Source organism: Chrysoperla carnea, chromosome 3 (assembly GCF_905475395.1).
Source record: "Chrysoperla carnea chromosome 3, inChrCarn1.1, whole genome shotgun sequence".
NCBI classification, from domain to species: domain Eukaryota; kingdom Metazoa; phylum Arthropoda; class Insecta; order Neuroptera; family Chrysopidae; genus Chrysoperla; species Chrysoperla carnea.
Window position 1 is genome coordinate 56,514,168 of NC_058339.1, and position 13,138 is coordinate 56,527,305.

General features: G+C 29.4%; 1 protein-coding gene across 1 annotated transcript; it reads left to right on the forward strand.

The window, feature by feature from the left end:
• Positions 1 to 3,618: 3,618 nt before the first annotated feature.
• LOC123296132 (thyrostimulin beta-5 subunit) lies at positions 3,619 to 9,414 on the forward strand. Its single transcript, XM_044877594.1, has 3 exons — positions 3,619 to 3,727; positions 8,063 to 8,306; positions 9,088 to 9,414. The coding sequence occupies exons 2-3, from the start codon at positions 8,103 to 8,105 to the stop codon at positions 9,412 to 9,414; spliced, it is 531 nt and encodes a 176-aa protein (XP_044733529.1). The 5' UTR covers positions 3,619 to 3,727; positions 8,063 to 8,102.
• Positions 9,415 to 13,138: the final 3,724 nt, after the last annotated feature.

The window sequence follows — 13,138 nt, forward strand, 5'->3', positions numbered from 1 at the left end:
TAATTTCGGTTTAAGTAAATCAAAGTGTAGGTACATTATAGAATGAATAAAATCATTCGGCATCCGAAATGGAACTAAATCTCTATTATTTAGTTCCATTCTTTTTTATTTCCAAGAAGGAATATAAATAATAGCCTTGCTCATAATTTGTAACATTGACTTGGGTGAATGAACAATTTCGTAATATTTTTCTTGGTACGGCATACTGAAAATGGCATTTTATCGATTATTTTTTTCTACAACTGACTAATTTTTATGTTTCAATTTTCATAGAATTGTTCCTAATATACCTCATAATTATATAATTTTTAAATGTAAATTACTTCTTTGTAAAAATGGTAATTAGCCTATACAGAAGGAAAAATTCTAAAACATGACATAGAAGGAAAATTTCTAGATTGTGTAATTTATATATGTAGGTGTTTAAAAGAATTAAACATTCTTTCTAGGAAGCAAAGGAATTGCGCCATTACTGATTTAATGTTGTAATTATTTCGAATATTTGAAATTTTTAAAGTAAATAAAGAAAAATAAAACAATAAACTCCGTCCGTTAGTATGAACTTGACCTCGAAGAAAATTAAATGGTAATATCAAAAATCCTTAGATAAAAATTCTGAAATATAATTAAAAATCCATATTCTAAATTGATATTAATCGAGTTCATTATACCCGTGTGAAATAATATTAGCCGATGTCTGAGGTAAAAAGTATTTTTCTCTGCGTTTGACGGCTTCTGTTTTGGCAATCTTAAGGTATTTCTATCGGAGTCAGAGAGAATGCGATATCCCAGAAGGAGAGATAATGTAGTGCTCTAAATGTTAGTTGTATTGGTGTATTAAATGCAGTGATGACGGTCTTGTAGTCTTGGTCTTGCAAATTTTTCAAGACCAAGAGTAAGACCAATCAATATAGTATCACTTCAACAAGACCAAGTCTCATAAAAAGAGTTTTATTCCTCATTATTTTATATAATTAATAAATATATATATATATCTAGAAAATTGATTAATTTTGTAATGATTATTAAAAGTACGGCTCTAAAAGTTCTGAAATAATACAATAAGACTCAGTCGAAACTTAAAAGTTCAAAACATGTTTGATGCAATATGAAAAACAAGTCCCAATGGTAGAGATCAAGACTGAGATTATTTTTACAAAACCAAGACTAAGACTCAACTCTTCTAGAGCAGGACTTGACTCTGCAAGATCAATATATATTTTTCCAAGATCAAGACTAAAACTAATAATGCAAGACCAATACCAAGACCGTCTAGATCAAGACCATGACCAAGCTAGCTATGGTATTGGCCTTGATCTCGGTCTCGCTCATTACTAAGTAAAACCCTGCAATGCTTCAACGCACACTCTCATATATTGACAATCAGATCAGCACATGGTCACAGCACAGAAGTAAATTGTACAACATTGTCGCTTATATAATTCACTTCTGGATTAGACTAAATATTCGTCAAAAACTAGTTACACAAGACCAGTACCAAGATACAATCGCCTTGATCAAGACCATCTCCAAAATAACTATGGTCTTGGTCTTCATTTTGGTCTCGCTTCATCACTGAGTAAACCTTGCAAACACTTCAACGTACACTCTCATATATTGACAATCACCACATGGTCACAGCACAGAAGTAAATTGTACAGCGTTGTCGGTTGTATAATTCACTTCTGGATTAGACTAAATTTTCGACCAAAGTAATCTTTGTTTATTATTTTTTCGCAAACTACACGGTAAATAACATCCTATTTAGACTCAAAGCATCCTCAATTTTTGTATTTACGTATATTTAGTTTTGTTTGCAAAGTTACTTTCTATAGCAAAAAAGCGAAATAAAAAAGATCAAAAATGTCTTCGGAAAGTATGGATTGCTACAGTATACAGAGATGGTTAAAGATTATACAATTTTTTTATAACTTTATATCGTTGGAAACTATCTATTCTTTGCAATATTTCGTGCAAAACTACTTTCCATAAACCGAAGGCCTAATATTTATTTGTCAGCCGTCTCTACTAAAAAGAAAGTGCGCCTCTCTTGAAAATTTTGCTAAATCGATTGAATTCGATTTTATGATTCATAACTAAACTCGTTCCAACACATTGGTATACTCGGTGATAACATTAATAAAAATATAAACCGTTTAATTTCGAATACTACCTACATATATTAGGTACCTGTCAAAATGATAATAACTTTTTGAGTATGATCAAAGTGAAAATAATTTTTTTTAATATGTATAATAATAACCTGGTGTATACCTACAAGCGTATATAAAATAAAAAATAAAAATATTCGATTACAAAGCATAAAATTTTCATTTAATGGGAAAAAAAAAATGTATCATTAATTCATGTCGTTAACAATATTAGCCGTAGTAATGAATTTTTTTTTTGTCGATGACATTAGGTATAACTTGTTGGCGTAATGTGCAAGTAAAAGAACGTTAACAAGTTTATCTGGACAGAAAAGAAGGATATTTGATATAGTAAATTAATGATAATAACGAGTAAACTGATTTGATCACGTTAGTTTTAAAGGCTCGGTCATTATGCTATCCTAGTTATCACAAAACTTTTATCATTTGATTTGAAACATTGCTTCGTACAAAGTTCATTATCTGTTTGATCTTTATTTTTGGTACTTCTTGCTATTGTCTTATAAAATTGTCTTTTATTACTATTTTCAGCGTTAGGCAGTGTTGCAAAGCAGGTTTTCAATTGTTCGCTCTTCCTCTTTACACTCCCTGCATTAATTATCGTCAGTTTTTTTGAAGTTCACTGCTAATTTTACTGTAATTGCTCAGGTGGTGATGAATATAGACTTTTGATGCAGGCTGCCTTTTCTATTACCAGAATTGCCAATTTTATAAAGCATTGTGACCGTTTTTAATGAGTACTTCTGAATTTACGCCTGCTTCTATTCTAGATTGTTTCCTTGATGCATTCGTGAAAATGGTTGTTCTGAACTACTGAGTTTTTCTCCCAGTCTTTCCTAGAAGGTGTTTGAATACTTATCTACTTCTTTTTCAAAATTATTCTTGATTAACTGCGACCAAGCAGTTAATCGGTTGTGCTAGCAACTTTCAGTTTTTTTACCCTCCCAGGCTCTTAATTACTATCCGAATCTCAGCATGTCCACAGTTTATTTGTTTTCCAAAAGCCCAATTCTCGGAGCTTTCGGGATTAGCCACAAAAGAAGCCAATGCATGAATTTTTCTGAACGCAATGTTAATTCGTTACAATATATGGACATGTAGATACATTATTTATCCTTTTTCTTTGTTTTAAAAATGATTTTGATACTTAATATGGTTTTTGTGTGAGGGTGGGTAGTGAATTTCTATGTTTAAGGTTTAATTTCCATGTGTATATATACGTGGTATATTCATCATACAGGTTTCACCTCTCCTGTGTTTGTTGAATTAGATAGGTACTAGACATAGAAGGTACATAGAAAATACTTGTTACACAATATTGTGTATATAATAATTATTATAGTTGAAGAAACCTTCCGGCCGTTTGTTGTTTGGACACGCGCGTCTGAAGTGTAACACTAACAGTTATTAGAACACTTTGCGTTTTCACCACACATGATTGTTACATCTCTTATTCTTGTTGAAAATTGCTAAAAGTTAAGAAGTTTTCATCATACATTATCATACACTGTAATTTGTATCTCTTCAATTGTTTTTTTCTTCGAAATAAATTGTTGGTAAGTAAGAAAGTTGTATTTACGTTAGAAACATTTTCTTATTCTATAAATAGTTATGCTTGTTTGTGTGTATTTTGAAGTTTTACTTTGAAAGCTTTGAAATATAATTGGCTTAAGATGCATGTTTGGTAAAAAGTATATTTTATTTATTTTTGAATTCGAAATTTCTACTTAAATGAATTCAAAGGTATTAAAGTGTATAAATTGTTTTTAAAATAAAATAAATTTACTATTAACCTTTCGAAAAATCTCTCATTAATATATTATTAAATTATTTCTATTACACCATATTTGGGAACTGTAGAACAATAGTGATCCAAGTAACATTTTAAAACATATTTGTGAGAAAATAAAGAAAATTGTTTTTTAGTTTAAAAGAAATAATGTTTTTTATATAATCTACAAAATTATTATAATTTTTTTAAATGATATTCGTTTATATATCCTGTGTATATGAAATATATATCAAGGTATAATAATTTTAGTCCAAAGTTTGTATAACTATTGAAAGATAAAAGAAAATATTGATGATATTAACCAAATTATGGTATAAGTGTTCATAAAATCACCTAATTAGTCCATTTACGTTTGTACTTCCGTCCGCCTTTCTGTCTAGAAACACGATAACTCAAAAAATAAAAGAGATGTCGAGCTAAAATTTTTATAACACGAAAAGAGGTATCGACGTAAAAGTGAGTTTGCGTTCATAAATGAGCAACTTAGGCAAATCGGATCTTGGGTCCGTAGAACCCATTTTTGTAAACCGTAAGAGATAGAACAAAAAATTAAATTTAAAAATTGTTCCCTATAAAAAAAATAAACAGCCTTTGTTTGAAACATTTCCCCACTTCTTTGTTTACCCCTGAGGGCGCAAGTTAGGCTAGATTATAAGTTTCCATTTTCTCAAAAACTATACAAGATAGAATGTTGATTCGTAGGTAGCTGCAGATACATTAATTAACTCAGTCAATTGTTTATTTTCACTTGCTACACATTAAAAAGCCAATTCTTCACGAATGATTGAGATTTCTCGGGAAAATGACGACAAATGGCGCTTGAATAAGTATGGCATAGAAGAATTACGCTTTTTGTTGTGTTCACATGTCAAAATCTTTATTTTAAGAAATATAATAGTAATTACATCACATTGATACTTGGATCGCGATTTAAATTTTTGGAAAATTAAAGTAGTCTGCGAACTAATTGTGTGAACACGTAAGAATTTCTTGAGGATAATTTCTGGCCAACTAAAACTATTTTGAATCATGGTTTTATCCTATCCTACTAACCGGCTTTGAGAGGCAATTCAATTTCAGAATTAAATGGAAAGTCAATTTTCTATTTTCATTGAGCTGTTGGTTTGTACAGAGCATTTGATAATTGTAGTAGTGTTGGAAGTGAGGTTTTTCTAATGAGATGTGAAGATACATGAGCTGATACCTTTATACCGTTAAAATGAGTATTGGTACAATAATTAATCAATACAAGAATTGACGGGTAAAAGTGATAACTTCACAAATCGATAGGTAAACTCATGTTTGTTCACGATTTAGGGGAATGAGGGGGAGGGTGTAGGATTTATAAATAAAAGCTCCTTAAAATACGATTTTGCAAATATTTTAAATAAATAATAAAAATTAGAAAAAATTTGTAAATTTTTGATTGAAGAAGAATACTTTTTAAATTGAAGAAGAAAGTTTGGCAATTTGGGTGTGAAAAATTCTAGCACAATGAATTGTTAAAATTTTGATACTTTGTATTATCAAAATGTACTTACTAATAAAGCTCATATTAAACTTGCTATTATTCGGCCCCTTCGGTAGAAAATCCTAAGTTAGCAGATGGAAGAAAGGCATAAGATTTTTGATAATTTTTCAGATAATTATGTCGATTTGAAAGAAGCCATGTTTGATTCTCTTGAATAGAACCCAAAAATTAAAAGGGCTGAAAAACCGACATGCGGGAATGTTTCGTCGCATATACACCTATCAATACAGTGAAGAAATAATGACTTTTTACACATTATCTTCTGAAATCAATTGTTAAAATAGGTGTTAAAAAAACTTTCAAATTTACATAATATTTATAATATTATTTAAAATTTGCAATTTAATTGATGATGTATTTATAAAATTTTAATAAAAATATATAATGTTTTTTATTGAAAATAGGATTTTATAAAAATATGCATTTAGAACTTGATTTTATGGGGATTTTCATTTGAAATGATAGAAGATTAAACTTAAATTAAACAACTTTTATGGAAAATACCAATACTGGCAAATGTAACGCCTGCGAATTATTATTGTTTATCAGAATGAGTGTTCAGTTTGAGCTATTTACTACATTATTTTTAAATCAACCGGTTCAGTAAATAATCAAATAACATGCGAACGTAGTCGAAAGATAAAGATTTTGGAGTGCCCTGAAAACTAAGCAAAAATAATACCATCGATGTAAAATTGTATTTTTCGCATCAAGGATGTGGGTTAAATTTGATTGGTATCTAATATCGCATGTTTCGTAAAATTTCCCATAAAATACTCTGCAAAATAAACAAAGCTTTGAACGATATCTCCTCACACACGTTGTTTAAGTTTAAAATTTAGTATTTTAAATGAAAAACCTTTTCTAAATGTATTTAAAAAAAAGTTACAAAACTTACACTTTTATAAAACTTTTTATGTTAATAATTATATTCATATAATAATTATTGATGAAATTCATTGAATTTATATTCGATATTATTGAAATTACATTCATTTTTGTTTGTAAATAGGCGATATATAAAGGGATTACTTTTCATTTTAATGTAATTATCGCACCACATCAGTAATGTTATCTAATTTTTTAGTTTTTAGAATTCCTTATCAAATGGATTAATTGAATTGCTAGTTCACTTTTCAAGTTCATTTTTTTTTTACCTTGTAATTTTGTATTTCCTCGAATTTGATTGGTTTTTAACCCCCGAACTAAAAAAAAGGGATGAACCGATTTTGATTTTTTGATTCTAACGAAAAACCATACAATTTATCCCCGTTTTAGAGAAAAAATTTTCTTTTTGTTTATTGTTCATTATGTGTGCCCATTTTCTATTTTGATAAATACATGTTTGTGTCCGAGGTAATAAAGTGGGCTAGATTTTTGCATTTTTTAGTACAAAATTACACTAGATCATTATTCAAATCCCAGACTGTATAATTTTCTCAATTTTTTTTTTTTTGGATATTCCTTTCTAGCTACGAGCTACTTATTTATATAATAGCTACGGATTGCAAACTATTTGCAAATTATTTAAAATAATGGGAGAACTCAGCTTTTGGCCGAAGGGGGAAACAAAACTTTAATTTTTGGTCCGAAGTTATATTAGATTTTTGGGTGGCAAAAATTTTTGGCCAAAAAGTATGATAAATTCAATAATATTTTGTCATTTTATAAATTATATCAAATTCGATGGTTTACTTTTCATTTTAAAGCTTATCATGAAAGCTATTGATGAAAAATATGCTCATGGTTAAAAATTGTACCGCTTAAGAAAAAAAAAACCAGGGAAATAATATTAAGATTGAATTTTGTTTATTATGTAATTTGTATTCTATATCTGTAATAAAATTATCTAAAAATAAAAATCACTTATATATTATTTCTCTAGCCTATTTTTAGTCTCGAGTCTCAAGTACGCACTGCGGAATTCCGCATGGGTCAAGCTAGTGACCACATATTTTATAGTCAACTTAGTCAATGGTAAAATCAAATCCGTGAAACAGCTGCTTTTAAAACAAATGTATATTATTTCCCTTGACCATATCTAAGTACAACCAAAAAATTTAAGAGCACGTCTAGTACCTTACGCCTGTAGAGCAGAGCCCACCCACATTTCTTAGAAAAATTCTTTGGTATTATTTAACTAACTTATAAATAATGAACCCATATAGTATGTTTCTGTTATGATTAAATAGTATTCTAGAGGGAATTTGTAGGTTCATATTTTTCTATATTTTTCTATATTTGAACTTTTTATTTTCTTTTGAGCGATGTATTATTTTTTTAAATATTAAAAATTTAATTTAATCAAATACACATGAGTTTTGATGAAATATAAAAAGCTTATTGAAATTTTTTAAATAAATCGAAGAAAAAAGATATTAATTAAAATGATATTCACGATATTTTGTGCCCAACATTATCCCACGTCTAAGCTCTAAAATTAAGCACAATTAACTTCGATACTTTTAAAATTAAAACTCTTATTGAATGATGATTCTACTCTTAAGAGTTTTTTCAAATTGTTGAAAAATTCGGTATTAAATAAACTAATTTTTTTTATTAAAACAGACATACCAAGTGTGTACGTATCACTGACGAAAACAAGGTGATGATGCCATGTGGAGCAATGATCTGGTGGATTGGGTTCATGACTTTGGTTGGATGGCACGCGACAGCCATTGATTCCGCATCGACGCTTGAATGCCATCGACGTCTTTACACGTATCGTGCAATGCAAACAGATTCACGAGGTCTATCATGTTGGGATTCATTATCTGTTATGTCGTGTTGGGGACGATGTGATTCGAATGAGGTAATATAATTATTGTTTTTTTTATTAGCTGTTAATAGTATCAAGATTTTTTTTAATGACGTTGTGTTTTATTCTGATTGTTTAAGTAGAGTACTCAAAAATATTATTTTTTGCGATTTTATATTTCTGGAGATAAAAACCTCCCCTTTCAAAATTGTTACTTTGGAAGTTTTATTCATTAAAAAAATATTTATTTATTTCTTATTTAAATAATTTATGTAAAGAATAATTCCATGACGCTCGATTACACTGCTTAAAAAACTCCTACGAAACACAAATTAGCTTATACATCGCCATAAATCTTTGTTGAACAATTATTCTGATCAAGCGGAAGCCATCTATTGAAAAATATACTAGATGGCTTTAATGGCTCACTTAAAAAAACGAGGGATCATTTTATCCTGAGGGATCATTTATACAGCAATTTTTATAAAAGATTTTTGAATGACCAGATAAAATCTTAGTGTATATTGGAGTAGTGCATTTTCGAAATTATTTACCCATAATATGAGCCTAGGTAAAGTCAGTGCCGGATTAAGCTAGGCTAGTAACAAATTCTATTAACGGATTTGTTTTCTACCTAGGGTCCCCACCAGGACGATTCTTGTACGGGTTCCCAAAACTCTTGCTACATGGCTAATCCGCCACTGAGTAAAGTTGAAAAGGGCCAAGGATTACAAAGCCACATTATTGCAAATATAGTGTACTTTTAACGAAACAAAAAGTGGCGTGTTTTTTATTCTGTTTATTGTATAACAGTTCAAAATATTTTTTGTTTCAGATATCTGATTGGCGATTTCCATATAAACGTAGCTATCATCCTGTTTGTATGCATGCCAGTCGAACACCTAAAACGGTTATATTACGACATTGTGATTATGGCGTGGAATCTGGTACAAATCGTTATGAATATTTAGAAGCGACTTCGTGTAAATGTCAAGCGTGCAGTTCGAGCGACACTTCATGCGAGGGATTGCGTTATCGTGGTGAACGTTCACAATCTCCATTGAATACGAACACTATATTAGAAATTGATCAAAATCAATCGAATGATGAGAATGAAGATCATCATTTTGAAGATACCTATGCAAATAACAATGTATACTAACTATAGGAAAATTGATTCTTTTTCTTTTCTTGTAAATTGATGGAAGTTGTTTATTAAATCGATTTTAGGATATTGTATGTAATTTTTCCGTACAAATAGGATATCATAAAAATCCTTGCAGCTTTTAAGAGTTGTAATATTGCGGTATAAAATGCACCATTTTAATATCTTCCCTGAATATTTCTGAATATTTCTTCAACAAAACGGTTTTGGAAATAATTTTCGAAATAAAGAGGACGGTTTGTCTTTTAGGATCGTTTGAATTCTTACTCTCGTAAAAATAAGGCATAGAGGAGATATTTTAGTTTGAAAGTTATTCTTTATAAATGAATAAACTTTTATTGGAATCAATCTATCGAAAATCTATTTAATTCTTGAATGACATTAAATGCATAAACAAGTGAAATTTACGAAATTTAAAAAAACTCCCGAAATATTTTTCAAGTACGGAACCTTAAACTCGCATTTGAAACATATCTAAGATCACTCTCCATTAAATTACCTTTCAAACCAAAAAAAAAATCAAAATCGGTTCATCCATTTAGACGTAACGATGCCACAGACAGACGGATACACATACATACATAGCGGTCTAACTTATAACACCTCTTTTTTTGGTTAGGGGGTTAAAAAAATGATACCCTTCAAGTAGAATAGCTTATGCTCGGAATATCTAAAATATTGAGCTGCGGACGTTAAAAATAGGGCACTCTATGTATACAGATTTTTATATTTTGTACCTCTGGTGCAAAGTTATAAATTTCATAAAAAAATTCTTTAAATTTTAGTTCATTTGCTTTCCATTTCTAATCTGATGTAAAATTAGAGAGTATGTCGTGTTTAAAAACAGAGGTTAAGGTTGAAATAAGTAGCCCGATAAAACCTTAACTTGGTGCACGATGATTATGATTCATCTTTTGCTTTTAGCCAGAATAAATATTTGGAAGCACAAATGTTTGTAAATTTTAGAATTGAAAACTTAACTAAATGCCCGTTTACACAAGTAGCTGTTTTGCTACCGTCAAGGCATTATTGCCATGATTCCCATAAACTAAATACCCAAATCTAATCTTCCCAAAGAGTAACTTTGCGAACGAAGTAGATACGATCGTTTCAAAAATTTCTTATGTCTTTTTTCAAAAATCTCTTAAGTATTATTGGTAATATTATTTTAAACAGTGGTGAAGATACCCAGGCATAGAAATTTGCCAAGAAGATAAAAATGGAATAATGAAAAAATTACATACAAAATTTAGAAATTGACTTTTATTAATCTGCTTGGCCGTCAGCATATGGTGTGTGTAATACATCGCAAGAAAAAATGTTATGGCTTAATTATGATTAGCCAAAATTTTTGTAAGTGAGGCGTTTCCTTTCAAGACTTCTGGAAAATTTCCAATTTTTACCGAACTTGAAAATAATAGCCCCTTTATTATTATTATATTAAGAACTAAATAAGAATTTTCTGGGTGTCGGACGCTATGCCTCTAGAATTTTGTCGTACAAAATGATTCTTGCGTTTGTTTATAATTGTCTTAGAACAAACAAAATAAACAAACAGATGCTCATAAAATTTAAGCTTTTATCAATTGAAATATTTTCGAAGGCTTTGGAAAAGAACGTTCCACAAAGAGAATAAAAACTGATGAGATGAAGCATACTTTTATTTTATTAATGACACCATATGCTGACGAGCAACTAGTTTGCATTTTATTTATAACCAGGCACGGATTTAGAAATTTGGTGCCCCTAGGCAGTTTCAGAAATCTATCAATAAACAACTTTTGTTTTTTAGTTGTCGTGAGTCTTACGTCGACCCTTTACTCTTTATGGAGGCTCTCGATAAAAAAATTTCTCTGCGTTGTTTACCTTTTCTTTTTTAGCCAAACAGTATTCGCCACTACAGTCAAGTTCCATATTTGCACGGATAAAACATAAAACAAATTTTTAATTTTCTCCAATTATTGCCGCCGCAAGCACGTGCTTACATTACCTGTTCGGTAAATCCGGGCCTGTTTATAACTGATTGGACACAAAAATAGATATAAATTATAAAAATTATTGTGCAATCATTAAGACGACCTTATGAAAATTATGTTCCTTCTTAAACAAAAATTGTTAATGAGCTTTTATTTAAATGTTTATTATAATGTTAGCCAAAAATAAAAAATATATTTATTCCAAAATATTAATATGTATGTTATTTATTGATTTAATGTGTGGAAGAAAATATATAAAATTATATTATGCGTGACATCAGATATTTTTTTTAGTTCAAAACTGTATTTACGAAATATTTAATAAATATATATTTTTTATAAAAAAAATCTGGTATTGTATAAAACTATCCTTTATGGTTTTAAATATATATAATGGTCTGAGAACCAGGCGAAAGAATTTTATTTATTAAGATGACCTATAATAAAAAGAATCATAAGTGAAAACCGATTTTAATAATTTTTCTTTTATTGTATATTATTAAAAAAAAAAAAAGTAAAAATGAAGCTTAACTTTTCATACAAACCATACTTTCAAGGAAGTATCATTTAAATTTGAAAAAAAATCCATTCCTAAAAATGCAAAAAAGTAAGTAATATTTTTCTTATGAACAATAACGGTTTTAAGTCGACGCCAACCATATCCTTAACTAGCAAAAAGGTTATTATTATTAATTATAATTTTTAATTTGGAAACGAAATTTATTAGTTAAAGGTAAGTATGAGGAAAATATATTCCCTAAAAGAAAATTTTAATCAGCGGAACTTGTTTTTTTCTATAAAATATGCTTAAAATGGTAGTTTTAACTATATTTCTAAAACCTTGTCCGTTATCTAGAATATTGATAAGAATCAAATTAATGATAAAGTTTTCAAGAAGTTTTCGGCTAGATATGCCTGCTGGGGTCGTATGTCCCTTATGACTACGTTAAAATGGCTGAATGTTTCATGGGGTCCTATAAACAGGTTGGGGCCTATAAAAAGTTTCATTAAAATCGGTGCTGTTTCCCAAATTCAATGTATCCCGGCCTACTAAGAGGCTACAGCTGCCGCGGTTACTATCTGTGAGTTATAACGAAAATTATGAACTGAACTGCACAAGTAATCACAATCATGTTTTTATCAAAATCGGGCAAGGCGAGACACTAAAATTATCATCTCCATAATCTCGTTCTTCCGAGTTCGTGAAACTTTTCGAGAGTGTGGAGGAGGCTTTACATTTTATCTCCAGATTCAAAAAGAGGGGTGTTATATATTTGATCGCTATTGGAGAGCTACAAGGAACAAGTGAAATTTACAAAATTTAAAAAAACCCCGAGAAATTTTTCGGTTACGGAACAATAAACTCGCACTTGAAACATATATAAGAACACTCTCCATTAAATTACCTTTTTCTTTAAAGAATTTTGAAGATTATCGCCACTTTTTTAATTTATTTCATTTATCGGTTTATCCGCTTAGGCGTTACGATGCCACAGACAGACAAACACACACACATAGCGGTCAAATTTGTTGTGTTTTTTAAATTCTATAAATTCCACTTGTTGGAAACTGCTTCATATATTCGTTAATAGGTACGAATTTGAAGTTAGTTTGGAATAAAAAAGACAATACAAATATGATTATTAAAAATTTTGATAAAAATGAATTAAAATTAAATTAAATAATATTTATTGATCGATACTGTTGTAGAATTGTTTTTTATTGATAATCCCATAGAAATGATG